General features: G+C 41.4%; 1 protein-coding gene across 5 annotated transcripts in view; it reads right to left on the minus strand.

Annotated features, from left to right (window-relative positions):
* Positions 1-263: 263 nt before the first annotated feature.
* MPPED2 (metallophosphoesterase domain containing 2) overlaps positions 264-15518 on the minus strand; it is a 144674-nt gene continuing 129419 nt past the window's right edge. For all 5 annotated transcript variants that reach the window (XM_072118573.1, XM_072118572.1, XM_072118574.1 and 2 more), the window contains exons 5-7: positions 10996-11111; positions 4377-4490; positions 264-2661 (exon numbers count right to left, since the gene is read on the minus strand). In XM_072118573.1, the coding sequence (XP_071974674.1) occupies positions 2543-2661; positions 4377-4490; positions 10996-11111 (349 nt within the window). In that variant the 3' untranslated portion in view covers positions 264-2542. The remainder of the gene's footprint in view (positions 2662-4376; positions 4491-10995; positions 11112-15518) is intronic.

A 15518-nucleotide genomic window follows, 5' to 3' on the forward strand; every position in this document is an offset into this window, starting at 1 on the left:
GATTATTGCTCATAGACAAGGCGGCGCGGTTTTGGGAGGAAAATAAAACCTTGTACTGTATTTTCCCAGATTAAAGTACAAGGTGTCATAACCCCAGCTATACTGATTACATATCTGTAACACCCCTTTAAGGCTGCTGAAAATGGACAAGTCACTTACCGTTTTATGGTGATTTTTTTTCTTTTTTGTATGACGCAATATTTACTGTGCTTTTTACCATTCTTGTCGATAAAGTTTTTAGTATAGGAAACACAAAGCCAGGCCCCGTTTTTAAAAATCTTGCAATTTTATTTGCATATAAAGGCGCTAGATATATATCACAATAAATGTAAAAGAAACAAATGGTTCTTCTAAAAGTCATTAACAAGGTAGCGATAAAAAGAAGGAAAAAAACGTCGGGGGAGAAGCCCTGGAAAAAAAAAAGCATTTACAGAGGCCAACAGAGAAGAGCTATGCGCAACAATAGTTTTGTGCTAGCAAGATTGCATTTACACACAGTGCAAAATAAGAAAAGGAAAGAGTTAAGGGGAAAGTGGGAGATTCAAGGACGCTTAAAGGGAACTTGTCGCCTACTTTTACCCCACTAAACTAGAACCCCTTATATCTTGGGCTTTATAGCATCTAGAACCATGGTTCTGGTATCATATTAAAGAAGAGATTGTTATCTTTAAAACTACATAAGAATTGTGGTTTTGTGATGTGAATGACCGAAGATATGGGTAGGTAAATTCATTGTTAGGAATGCAAGCAGCTGATAAAGGCCCAATTCCATTATATGCCTTTAACAACCGCCTGGTATGATTCTGTTATTTAATCTGATACCAGAACCACGGTTCCAGCTTCTACTTTTTTTATAGGAAACGTGTGAGATTTCAAAGTGAAGAGGGAAAGGATTTTTAAAAAGGATTTATTCTACCTGATCTGAGGGGGCTTCTAGTTCAGTGGGGTAAAATTGGGTGATGGGTTCCCTTTAAAGGGATTTTTGTGGGTTAACAACTTTGAAGACTGATCTTTATAAAGCGTAATTGATATAAGATTGTTGAGGGTCTTTCACCTGCAACTACCTACATATCAGCAGTAAATTTACACAGTGGAACTGGAAGCAGACAGCTCCATTCTCTTTGTAGTGGCCAGACCTGGTTACTACATATCAGCTTCCATTTATGTGAATGGGAACTGAACCGCAATTACTCAACTTGGCCACTACGGAGAGGACTGAGCTGTCTGTTCCATTTTCTGTAAATTAGCTGATGATCTCTGAGGGTATCAGCTGTCAAACCCCCAACAATCTGATACTGAGGACCTATCAATATTTTTAGCTCCTGAACCCCTCTTTAAAGTGAACCAGGTGTCACCAGGGGTGTTTTTTTTAGCTGATATCAGGTTCCAATAGCCTATGCTACACTGTTTTTAAAATGCCTTTTCAGCATTCTCAATCATTTCAGTACTTTATATAAGTTTATTTCACATTACATGGCTCCCTGCCAGCAGTATGTGGTGAGTCCCAGGAAGGGGCATCTGCATCCTGTGGCTCATGTATTCTTCCTCTAATATACACCATCCCTCTCCCTCCCCTACCTGCTCATTGCACAGGACAGGAAGTGAGGAGGGGGGAAAGACTGACACAGGCACACACAAGCTGCAACTCTCCGGGACTCACCACGTGCTGCAGGTAGGGAGCCAGGTATTAATCTTACATAAACTACTGAAACTTAGTACATGCCAAAAAATGCACATAAATACCCCAAAGAATAAGACATGTCCAATTCTTCATAATTTAGGTTAACTGTCTACATCTTTGAGGTTTTTTTTTTCCGCAGATGCCTATACCGCCAATAATAAATCCAACACAGAAAAAAAATACTTATATATATAAATCCATATTTAAAAAGGAGTCTTGCATTTACATGTTTTAATGTATGGCATACAATTTCTTTACAGCTGTTTCAGCCCCATACATAATAAAAGATAAAAAATAATTTAAATTAAGGGGGAAAAAAAACAGGAGCACAAAAAGTAATGGATTAATAATAATAACATCAACAATAATAATAATAATAACAACAATTGGCGTACAAAGGTGAACTAAAAAAAAGTTAGAGGAAAAACAAAAGCATCTTGAGGTGATAGAAAAAGCACACAAATTCAATAACAGTAATAAAAAAAATACAATACACACAATACAAATAATATTAGGTTGTGCAAATCCCGGTGGTTTAAAAAAAAAAAAAAATAGCTTAATTTTTTGTTTTTTTTGTTTTATTTTTTAACAATGCAATGGACTGTATAGTTCTGGTGACCCTCCTGGGATATGTACAATTTACAACAGGAACAATTGATAAATTAAACATTAAAGTTTTGTTTGTTGTTGAAAAAAAAAAAAAATTGTACCAAAAACGGAAGATGAGGAAAAAAAAGCAACTTTAAATAGTTATCGAGACCGACTGAGTTTATTTTATTATTAAGAAGGGAGATAAAAATGCAGTTTTATCAGTTTGTGGACCCAATTTTTTTTTCCCCAATGTGCAAAAAAAAAGGGTCTTCATGATCCTTGGGGATTGGGAAGGTCAAAAATAATGGGCAGGTTGGTTGGTTGAAAGCTGACTGTACACGTTGAGGCATTGATGTACGTTGTGTAACCATCAGTCATAATCCCGTAACCTACAAGGAGAAGGATAGACTGTAATACAGGCAAGTGATGCGGAACAATCGCACAAGCTCTGAGCTCGGGGGCGATAAGCTACGGCCTGGATATAAAGACGAGACCTAATCCTCTTTGCACACAGTAAGGAGATTTCATTTTCAGGTTCTTGCAAACACAACATGTCGCCTTAATAAGCAGAAAAGAATCAGCAAATGTTTTCTTCTTCCGAGCTGTTGGCGAATCCTTGAAGCTATAATGGCCTCATTTCGTAGCCAAGTGGTGGCCCATGTTTGGATACCCCCCCCAGAGTGCAGTATGTTACATAAAATGTTCTGAAGGGGCTATTTAAGACACTATACCACCCAAAGGGCCTTATAGATTGGTGTGTTAGTGTCCCAAATTGACCTGTATGGATGCTACAGTAGTGGATTATTACATGGGTGGTATGGGTGGCAGCCCAGGGACCAAAGCTTTAAAGGGGCACCCTAAACACACAACAACTTCTATTGAGAAACATGGGATAACAAAGGGCTGGAGGCGTCAGGTGAACTAAAAAAGATGGACTTGGCGTTGGGAAAGAACATCATGTTATTGGAAGGGAAGAGCTAGCCTTATAGAATACATTACTGGCCAGAAACTGTTCTGATCCGTGAGACCTTCTGACCAAAATTATGGTGGGGTTGGGGAGAGTTCACTGTTGGCTGAACATTAATCTGTATAGGAAGCCTGAGTATATTGATGAGTTCTTATTTTGAGGAAACATCTTGACAAGGTTCTTCAAGGATGAAAAGTTAGGATCCATCTTTAGGTTATGTTAGTAATTTGAGATGGGCCCTACACTGAGCTGCCTATATCAGTGGTGGCAAACCTACGGCACGGGTGCCAGAGGTGGCACTCAGAGCCCTCTATATGGGCACCTGCGCCATCACCCCCAGGGCAGAGTTCGCCAGACAGGACTCAAGGTCTCTTGCAGTCCCAGGCAGCCCAGGACCCCAGAAGGAAGCTACAATAATAATCCAAACTTCTTCTCCTTCTTTCTACTGTATTGGTGTCCTCAGGTGCCTATACAATTGAATCCTGTGACAGAGCAGGGAGTAATGAGTTACTGCTTAAATTGTCGGATTGGCACTTTGCTAAAAATATGTGGGTTTTGGTTGTAGTTTGGGCACTATGGGGGTCATTTACTAAATTGCGTTTTTTTGACGGGTTATCCGAATATTTCCGATTTGCGCCGATTTTCCCTGAATTGCCCTGGGATTTTGCCGCACGCGATCGGATTGTGGCGCATTAGCGCCTGCATGCACGTGAAGGAAATCGGGGGGCGTGGCAGTAAAAAAAAACTACGGATTCAGAAAAACCGCCGCATTTAAAAAAAAAAAAGTGTCACTTGACTCGTGCTTACCTGCACCCAGCGGAGGACGGTGAACTTCAGTGCACTCCGACGGACTTCAGTGCAGTAGTGCCACCTGGTGGACATCGGGGGAACTGCCTTAGTGAATCCCGGTCGGACCCACCGCAGAGAACGCGCCGCTGGATCGCGAATGGACGTGGTAAGTAAATCTGCCCCTCTGTATCTAAAAGGTTTGCCATCACTGGCCTATATGAACCAGAATGAACCATCTGCTTCTCACTCCTTATACTATGATTGTACCTCCACCTGGTCTCCATCTTCTCAATCCTGGAGAACCCCCTTAAATCCCTCTATACACATATTCATTGATGTCCACCTTACCTTCATGGATTCCACCAAATACGTGCAACTTGGGCCGGACCCTTCTCTGCACTGTGTTGAGAAGTTCTACGCACCCGACCCTCTGTAACTCTTTCGGAACCCAATCCCGGAAACCTGATACACATAAAAGAGAAGAAAAAAAAAAACATTGGTATACTTAATATTCCATAATCCGATGCTGGAAACCATAATTCATGGTAAGGTTTAATACAATATCCGTAATAGAAGGAGAGCGGCCATTAAACGCCAGCGGAAAGCTTTTAAGGCGCCTTCGCTTTATCTCTGTCAGAGAGGCTCCATTTTTGGGGTCTTTTTTAAGATAATGAACATTCGCTGTTCCCACCAGTTTGATTTATAAAAGCCAAGGTGATGGAATTAACTTTATTCCTCGGAGTTCCTCTCCGGTTTTTTTCCCGGCAGTAACCTAATTATTTAGCCGTTCCCTTATCCTCTTCTCTCATTTCATTTTTTTTTTTTTGCAGTCTATCGCTTAATTGCATTTTTTCTCATTTAGCCAGCAAAATATTGGAAAAAATATTTAATATCTCAGCCTTATCATGTATCCAATGATCTGCCCTCTTATGTGTCCTTCCAAGTCACAGGTGGACCCCCACCTCCCACCGCAGACACCGTGACTACACAGTCCTATGGAAGTGACACGGGCTGAACATTTTTCTACAATGTTGATGTGATAGGATCGGAGAGGACCATCGCTCTGATGATGCCGATACTCAATTACTGCCTAAAAGCTTCTAATAGTTGATATAATTGGTAATAGCCATTGACTGCCTGACCCTCTGACAGCGAGGACCTTCATACAGTCCCTAGACAAGAGGAGCATCAGGAGTTTACTAGGTTATGTAGATCCAAGGTAACTTATATAATATATAAAAAGAAGAGAAAAAGAAGATAGAATAAATATCTTATTATTTTATTATGTGCCTGGCAATGGAATGAAAGAAAGACAGAAAGACGGAATGGATAGACAGATGACAGCTAGAGAGATAGATATGGATAGCAACCACCATTCCTATTACTGTACTCTGATGTTTTTTTTTCTATTTTTTTTTTAGCTAGATAGAGGAAAGAAAGATAGAGAGAGAGAGAGAGAGAGAGAAAGAGATTGAGAGAGAGAGAGAAAGAGGGAGAAAAAGAAGGAGAGAAAAAGACAGAGAGAGAGAAAGAGAAAGAGAGAGAGAGGGAGAAAAAGAGAGAGAGAGGGAAAGAGAGAGAAAGAGAGAGAGAGAGAAAGAGAGAGGGAGGGAGAAAAAGAAAGAGAGAAAAAGAGAGAGAGGGAAAGAGAGAAAAGGAGAGAGAGGGAGAGAGAGAGATTGAGAGGGATAAAGAGAGAGAGAGAGAAAGAGAGTGATGAAGAGAGAGAGAAAGCGAGAGAGAGAAAAAGACACAGAGAGAGAAAGAGAGATTGAGAGAGAAAGAGAGAGGGAAAGAGAGAGAGAGGGAAAGAGAGAGAGGAGAGAAAGAGAGATAGAGAACGAGAGAGGGAAAGAGAGAGATAGAGAGAAAGAGAGAGGGAGAAAAAGAAAGAGAGAAAAAGAGAGATAGAGGGAAAGAGAGAGAAAAAGAGAGAGAAAGAAAGAGAGAGGGAAAGAGAGAGAAAAAGAGAGAGAAAGAAAGAGAGAGGGAAAGAGAGAGAGAGAGAGAGGGAGAAAAAGAAAGAGAGAAAAAGAGAGAGAGAGGGAATGAGAGAGAAAGAGAGAGGGAGAAAGAGAGATAGAGGGAGAAAAAGAGAGAGAGAAAGAGAAAAAGAGAGAGAGAATGAGAGAAGGAAAGAGAGAGATAGAGAGAGAGAGGGAGAAAAAGAGAGAGAGAGAGGGAAAGAGAGAGATAGAGAGAAAGAGAGAGAGAGAGGGAGAAAAAGAAAGAGAAAAGGAAAGAGAGAAAGAGAAAAAGAGAGAGAGAACGAGAGAGAGAGGGAGAAAAAGAGAGAGAGGGAGATAAAGAGAGAGAAAGAGAGATAGAGAGAAAGAGAGAGAGAAAAAGAAAGAGAGAAAAAGGAGAGAGAGGGAAAGAGAGAGAGAGAGAGAGAAAGAGAGAGAGAGAAAGAGGGAGAAAAAGAGAGAGAGAGATAATAGATACTGTAGATACTAAGAAAGATATTATTAATAAACAAAGAAAGAAGAGATAGATAATAAGAAACAAAGAGATGATAGACAGAGACAATGGAAGAATAGAAAGATATATAGATAGAATAGAGAGAAAAATATAACAGATAGAAAGACAGATTCACATAGAGATATTTTTTGAATAGACAGTTTGATAGATACAGTAGATATGATTGTCGCTAGAGCATAGATATCATTTAGAATCATAGAGAGACGGAGAGATATACACATGGAGATAATAGCTCCCATCAGTCCTGGATTGTTTGGTCTGTCCCAGGAGGTTGGAGCTTTGTCACCATCAGACATGATTTCAGGACGATATATGACCATGTGTTAAGATTCTAGAAGATTCTGAGAGCAGGGGTGTAACTCCCTGTCCCGGGAGCCCTAGGGCCTCATACTAGTATAAACACTACATTATATTTTGGGGGGCCTGGTGCAGATTTGGCATTGGGGTCTGGCAGTATTAGATATTGCATTGTCAGGAATACTGGAATCTGAATGTATTCGGAACACGGCAGCACAAAGGTTAAAATCACAGACTTTCGGAAACGTAAAGGAATGTCTAGGAATGAAGTCACCGCTAATTGATGGCTCTTAGAGTTTAAGAGCCACTTAGTTCTACAGTTAATGTAGAGAATCCATAAAAGTGAACATCAATTATCACACAAAACGGCCCGCGCAGAAGTGAGAGGAGGATGGAGCAGGTGAGAAGATCTAAGGAGACACAATGTCACACCTGCCACGGGGACATCATCCAGGACTGGATGATATGGGGCCTAGAGGCAAAGTTTCCAAGGCTCAGACTATCTGGAAAATTTGCACCGAGATAGACATCATTAAAGGAAATCTACCACCAGGATGAAGGATTGTAAACCAAGCCCACTGACGTACTGGTGAGTGCCCCCTCTGGCAGGTTCTGCTTTCCTTTTAGCTTCTTAGGACCTTGTTTTTACAATAAAAAGGTTTCACAAATTATGCAAATGACTCTCAGGGGCTCCAGACTCCATAGATGTCAAGGCTCATCTGCATAATTTTTATAACCTCTTTTTATTAAAAACAAAGGCATAGAAAGCTACAAGAAGAGCATCTTCTGTCAGAGGGGGCACACAACAGTATGTCAGTGTGCTTGGTTTACAATCTTTCATCCTGGTGGTAGATTTCCTTTAAAGACTAATACATTCCCCCTATTCATCAGTTTATAGGAATTTTCAGGGCTGAAGGAATAAAATCGTAAAATATCCATAGAATAGCTCCTCAATATCAGATTGCTGAAGGTCTAAACACCCTACAATCCCTACAGATCACCTGAGAATGAACCACTACAATGAGCCACTGCAGAGAGAACGGAGCTGTCTACTTCCTTTTCCATTCTCTGTATGCCACTTATTACGTACAAGTGAGTACACTAACATTTGCCACATGATGGGTGTGCAAATAAATGACATTGAGCTGCAATACCAAGAACAACCACTATACCATCTGAGCGCTGTGCGCTGATCCTGCAATATCCCTTTAACTCAATGCATAAACGTGCTAAATCCTCAAGAACAAAGGACACTTTTAGTAACTCCCTAGTGTACTAGATGACAGTCATGGATGTGCATAGTAGGACAATCCCTTTAAATAATATATAATAGTGACATAATGCAACTCAACCATAAAAAACTCTGCTCTACTAGATTTAAAGGAAATCTACCACACGGATGCAGTGATCCTAAACCAAGAACACTTACATAATGGCGTGTGCCTCCTGATACAAGATCCATTCCTCTTTTTCTTTTGTCCATAGCTTATTTTTTTAAGAAAAATGTATTTCAAAATTATTCAAATGAGCCTCAGGGGCTCCGGGCTGCATCACAGAAGCCTCTTCTGGCTCAGTCGTCTGCTTATTATTCATACCTCCATTCAGGGAAGGAGGGGACTCAAAAACACAGGAAGTAGGCATGAATAATTAGATAACAACAAAGCCAGGAGCCCCTGAGGCTCATCTGCATAATCTAAAAAGCCATTTTACCCCAAAACTAAACTACGAGAAGCAAAAAGATGAATTGATCCTGTACCAGGAGGCACACGCCCGTGTGTACGTGGTCTTGGTAGATTTCCTTTAACAAACTTGCATCTGCTCCATCTATCACTAGGGGGAGGTTGACATTCAATCCCATCCTACATTTAATACCACGAATGTGAACTCACCTTCATAGGCGAAGCTTCATTGTTAATTCAATTTGGGCTAAAACAACTAAAGACGTTCTCTAATTCAACTAGAAAACCACAAGACGCTATTAACTCCTTCATTACCCGGTCCACAACACTCAAGGGGTAAAAACCTACGAAGATCTGACCTGAAATCCCATAAAAACCTATAGCTATTCGTACATAAGAAGGGTCCGGCGGTGTCCACTCTTATTAACCCATTTCACGCCGATATAAGAAGACTAAATCGTAGGCCGGTCCAAAAGAGGTTAACGAAACGCAGTCATGTAGCTTTGTCGCAAACCTCGGAAACATCTCAATTTACACAGCAGGGATTCTATAATAAAAGGTAATTAAGAGAGATTGTGCTTTTAAAACCCCACAAGAAAAACTAGTTACACTACATTGCTTTATGCAGATTTGGAATCTGGTAATAAAAGCAGCCGGCACGTTATAGGGGGCCCAGGAGGAAGACAAAACGCCGCAATGGTGCAAGATGCGGGTGCAACGGAGATACATACCAGGATTATTTACATGTGTACGCAGCAGATCCGCAGCAGATCAACATTACCATGGAGATGAGGCTCCGGGAGCCAAAAACAGCTTCCCACTCGTCCACCGTGAGCCTACATGTGTCATCTATATAACAACTGGCGCCAGGGGCTGCACCCAGGCTTCAACTACAACTCCAAACATCTCAGCCTGCTCTTCTAATACCATATCCCTCTATTGTCAACCAAAATCCAGTCATTCAAACATTTCACTATATTAAGACAGCAATAAAATAAAAGAACTCAAGCAAGAACCCTTTGCTTGTGTTATTGCTATATTTGCTATACTGTGTATCCGACTTCAGCTACGTTTGTCTGTCTGTCTAAAAATAAAATGACATGCTACGCGTTTCGGCTCTGAACTTGAGCCTTCATCAGGCCTGACGAAGGCTCAAGTTCAGAGCCGAAACGCGTAGCATGTCATTTTATTTTTATTTTCTACATTTTATTTCTATTTTGCTTTTCACTACATGAGTGTAGTGTTTTGGATCCACGCGGCGCAGTAATAACCTCCATTGAACATACTAGGTGTCTCCGTTCGTTTCTCTGCTATCCCGTTCACTGGGACGGGACCTGCGGTCTTCAAGGGATCACTGGCTGCCGTTGTGAACCATCTATATTCTACATGTGCATTCTCATATGCCTCCTGGTGAGCGGTTAATCTATTTCGCCTCATCTGCACAATAGCCAAAACTACCTCACGAGGTCAGCGCACCGGTCTCTTCTCTCCCTCTCTTATACCATTTGAGCATCAACCCGGGTGCTCTAAGAGAGGTGTTTGAAGATCCGAGCTTTCCAGAAACCTTCTTATCAGTAAGATTGTGTGGACTATTCTAGTAATGTGCATTACACATCGGAGTAATCCCTGTACAGGCAGTCCCCGGGTTACATACAAGATAGGGTCCGGAGGTTTGTTCTTAAGTCGAATTTGTATGTAAGTCGAAACTGTATATTTTATAATTGTAGATCCAGACAAAATAAATTTTTGCCCCAGTGACAATTGGAGTTTAAACATTTTTTGCTGTAGTGGGACCAAGGATTATCAATAAAGCTTCATTACAGACACCTTACAGCTGATTATTGCAATCTGGGACTATAGTAACATCCAGAGAGCTTCACCAGAGGTCACAGGGGTCTGTCTGTAACTATGGGTTGTCTGTAAGTCGGGTGTCCTTAAGTAGGGGACCACCTGTATACACATGTGCTCTGTTGGTTTTATCCTTCACCCGGGTTTAATTTTTAAGTGCATATTCATTTATCCACCACCCCGGTAATAGAATCCATGCCTGTGCATTGCCCGGTACCCCGCCAAGCCGACACATGGATGCAGGGTGCAGCACATGGGCAGCAGATGGAGCTCGAGCCAGACTTAAAAGAAGCTCCAAGACTGCAGCCCATCCACTACAGCCATAAAACCTTAGAATGGGGAGCTGTTACCTGTCAGATAAATACAGTTAATAAAACAAATGACCGAGCCGGAGGAGCTGAACAACGGCTGTGGATATCCATTTAATTCTCCCCGGCTCCAGTAAATCAGAAAATTTAATTTAAACAACACCTAGGAACTCGGCGGATCTGCTGGGTTTAATTATCGTGCCGGGCTCCCGTAAAGGCATCACAAATTTTTTTTTTTTTTTTTTATTCATTGCTTTTTGTTCTGAGGGAAAGTTACAGCCCCGTTATATGGTGCGAAGATTCATGCTGCTTACATTACTGTGTGTATAAGGTGACGGCGCCTCTTTAACTTACCGAGGGGAGGTCCATGAGTCATCAGAATGTCGATGCCCTCCGGGATAAGGTTCCACTTGTCAAGTAAAGACTGGCCTCTAGGAAGATTAAATCCCCATCCGTTAAACCACGGTGTCCTGTCGAAAAGAAGGGTCTCTTATCAGTAACAGGTTAAAATAAACGGATGATTTGTCGCGGCAACATACCGGGTCCTAGGCAGGACAGAACAAAATAACTCAAAAAAGACACAAAAATAATTAAAAGAGCACAAAAAGAGGTTGACTAAAATTATACAGCGGAAAGGAAAGCTACCCAAATAAGTAAAGTACAAAATAAACAACTAAATAAACGTAAAAACACAAAAAAAAATAATAATAAAAAAAATATTATGTTTACTTATGATTTCTCATGGTAACTTAAAGGTCTTTATTTGGTTTTGAATGAAACAGCATAAAAATGAGGCCATTAAAAATTGATGATGACTAATTAAAAAAAAAATAAAAATCAAGGTTGTGGCTCTCACTGGCTACAATGTTGTAGTAGATGTCACTGCATGATAAATTAAAATGTTATTAAAATATAGAAATATAAGGGGGGATTTATCACGACTTGTAGGCCTGAACACAGGCTAGACCAGGGTAGAAGTGCCCCCCTGCCGGTGCAGCGCATTGTGGCTGCCTACCAGGATTTATCAGGAGGTCGGAGCATCGTGATAGATCCGGCACATGCGGGGTTTAGAGAGGCATCATATGTTGGTGCACTTAGCGCCCCATATACTGTGCATTCTATATTTTTTTGTATATACAGTACTGTATATACAGTGCAATCTCTCCAGAAGGCCACTCCTTTTAGAAGACCCCCGCCCTAAAAGACTGATTTTTTTTCCCCATTGGAAGCTGCTCCCCCATAAGCATTGGGTGGTCACAATGTGTACACAGCACCAGAAGAGGCAATAAAAAATACACTATACAGGCAGTCCCCGGGTTACATACAAGATAGGGTCCAGAGGTTTGTTCTTAAGTTGAATTTGTATGTAAGTCGAAACTGTATATTTTATAATTGAAGTTCTAGACAAATTTTTTTTTCTTTTTCCCCAGTGACAATTGGGGTTTCAAAATTTTTGCTGTAATTGGACCAAGAATTATCAATAAAGCTTCATTACAAACACCTTACAGCTGATCATTGCAGCCTGGGACTGTAGTAACATCTAGAGAGGTCACCAGAGGTCACAGGGGGCAGAGGGGTTTGTTTGTAACTATGGGTTGTCTGTAAGTCGCGTGTCCTTAAAGAGGACCTGTCACCTAAATTTTCGGCACTAGGAGCTGCTTACTGAAGTAAGCAGCTCCTAGTGCTTGATCAAACGCCGCAGTGTTAGAGTGATAGCGTTGCCGGAAACCTCTGCGGCGGCGGGGTACAGTGTAATCATCGCACAGCTTGCAAAGCTATCCGATGTATTCATGAGGGGGCGGTCCGAGGCGCTGCCTCTTCCCCGGACCGCCCCGCTCGCTCCCTAGCCACGCCCCAACCCCACCCCCTCATGAATACGTCGGACAGCTTTGCGAGCTGTCCGACAATTACACTGTACTGTACTGAGGTTTCCGGTAACGCTATCACTCTAGCACTGCGGCGTTTGATCAAGCACTAGGAGCTGCTTACTTTAGTAAGCAGCTCCTAGTGCCGATAAATTGGGTGACAGGTCCTCTTTAAGTAGGGGACCGCCTGTAATACCTCACAATCTATACAGGAGAGGAGATGGAGGCACGAGGTGACAGCACAGATCAGCACAGTTTTTGTGTTTTTTTTGTTGATCCTAAACAGATGGGGTTTTCACGTAACAAAACCAGTCACAGTGACCGGAAACTATTGACCAAAGATATTAAATGCATATTTAGACACTTTAGTCTAAGCTAACACCAACAATGGGTTAAATGACTGCACATGTAAAATTTTGCCTCTGAGCCACACCCTCTCTGGATTTGAACCATAAACCCTCATTGGATAAACATTGAAAATGCATAGTATAAGTGGTGAAAAGTAAAAACTCTTTAAAAACATTTACCATAGAAAATATCCCACAATGTTTCGGTTACAAGGTCATTTCTCTGTCCTTTAAAATCCTATTGAAAGGTGAACAGTATCCACCCAGTGTCAATCTGAGGATCCTCGGGCCCATTTTTATTCAAACCTTGTGAAATATTCCCAAGTTGCCTCCAAACCATCTTCTGAGGGAACTCTGGGGTCTAATATAGGGTTAGAGTATGGGCCCACCGGAGAATCCTCTGATGCTCTGGTGGGCCAGTCCGACACTGTATTCAACCAAAACCTTTTCTGAGCTACATATGGGTTTTTTTTAAACATGGGTGCATTATGGATCCATCCAAGAGAACATGTTAGAAGGCTACTATAAACTACAGATAGTTTTTTTTAGCTGGTGGGCCCAAGGAACCGCATTACCCATCTACATTGCTTCTAGAGTAGTATACAGGGTACAATGGAAGTTTTATTTAATGGCTCATGAGTGAGGGCCTGTAATATGTAACTGTAGTGATCCTATGTTCAGGTTCCACCCTTGACAACTAATATACTTGCTATTATTACCCGCTTACATGAGTTGTCATGCACCTAGTTCAGACCATCAGTCGTTAAGTGGATAATCCCCTAAGTATAGTTTGCAAATCCGGTGGTGTTCTGACCATTGTGTCCACTTTGGCTGACATCTCCGCCTACTTCCCTAACCTCCACATAGTCACCATCCTTTGATCACACGTCGGCAGATGGACAATGTTGGGTGATGCAGATTATAAAAGAAAGGATTTCGGACAGCCGGGTGCAATGTCAGTGCAAAGCGTGGGGATTTGTCACGGCTGCTTAAGCTCTGGTGCGGCGGGTAATCTGACAAGGGTGGAAGAATGTGAGAGGACAATTCCTTGACTCATCTTTAACATGCATGGCTGAGAAAGTTTTCAAGAGCCGCCTGACCCGGCTACAGGCTGGTGCGCCGAAGGAGAACCAATGCTAAAATAATACACTGTGTAACCTATAAGCATCACATAATGGGTCCAGTACAGTTCATGTGTGTATGCAGTGGTCTCCATTGCAACAACTGAGGTGTGTATTTTGATGTTCTCCATTTGTAGAGGTGTGTATTATGAGGTTCTGCAACAGCTGAGGTGTGTGTTGTGATGTTCTTTAGCAGCTAAGGTGTGTTTTATAAGGTTCTGCAGCAGCAGAGGTGTGTATTGTGATGTTCTCCATTTGTAGAGGTGTGTATTATGATGTTCTGCAACAGCTGAGGTGTGTATTTTAATGTCCTCCATTTGTAGAGGTGTGTATTATGATGTTCTCCATTTGTAGAGGTGTGTATTATGATGTTCTCCATTTGTAGAGGTGTATTTTATGAGGTTCTGCAACAGCTGAGGTGTGTGTTGTGATGTTCTTTAGCAGCTAAGGTGTGTTTTATAAGGTTCTGCAGCAGCAGAGGTGTGTATTGTGATGTTCTCCATTTGTAGAGGTGTGTATTATGATGTTCTGCAACAGCTGAGGTGTGTATTTTAATGTCCTCCATTTGTAGAGGTGTGTATTATGATGTTCTCCATTTGTAGAGGTGTGTATTATGATGTTCTCCATTTGTAGAGGTGTGTATTATGAGGTTCTGCAACAGCTGAGGTGTGTGTTGTGATGTTCTTTAGCAGCTAAGGTGTGTTTTATAAGGTTCTGCAGCAGCAGAGGTGTGTATTTTGATGTTCTCCATTTGTAGAGGTGTGTATTATGATGTTCTGCAACAGCTGAGGTGTGTTTTGTGATGTTCTTTATAATAATAATAATAATATTTATGTTCTTTATTTGTAGAGGTGTGTATTATGATGTTCTGCTACAGCAGAGGTGTGTATTTTAATGTCCTCCTTTTGTAGAAGTGTGTATTTTGAGGCTCTGCAACAGCTAAGGTGTGTATTGTGATGTTCTGCTGCAGCAGAGGTGTGTATTTTGATGTTCTCCATTTGTAGAGGTGTGTATTATGATGTTCTGCTGCAGCAAATGTGTGTATTTTAATGTCCTCCATTTGTAGAAGTGTGTATTTTGAGGCTCTGCAGCAGCTGAGGTGTGTATTTTGAGGATCCACTGCAGGTGAGGTGCATATGATGAGGTTCTGCTACAATTTTGGGTACAAATTTGGAGATTCACCCTGGTGCCTAAATGACATAGAAACTACCCTCACGTATCTGACATGTACAGTACATGAGGCGTCATGCTATAAATACAACAGCTGAGACGATCCCTTTGAGATATTCTCCATGAATTCTTATTAAATATTATTTATGTATAGGAACTTTTTGAATATTTTTGGATCTGTCAGTTTCTTTGAAGCCTGAATAGTTAAATTACAGCACTGTCATTCAGGTATCAGGGAGCTGTCACCATCATCCTCGATCCCCCAAATACCTCGGACAGCTCCATCTCACCGCAGTATCATCATTAGAGAGAGAAGCCCGGATGGCCGCGTGGATGTCACTCTCAATACTCGAAGAGTCAAGACACAAGGCCAT

Source organism: Engystomops pustulosus, chromosome 7 (genome assembly GCF_040894005.1).
Source record: "Engystomops pustulosus chromosome 7, aEngPut4.maternal, whole genome shotgun sequence".
Classification (NCBI taxonomy): Eukaryota; Metazoa; Chordata; class Amphibia; order Anura; family Leptodactylidae; genus Engystomops; species Engystomops pustulosus.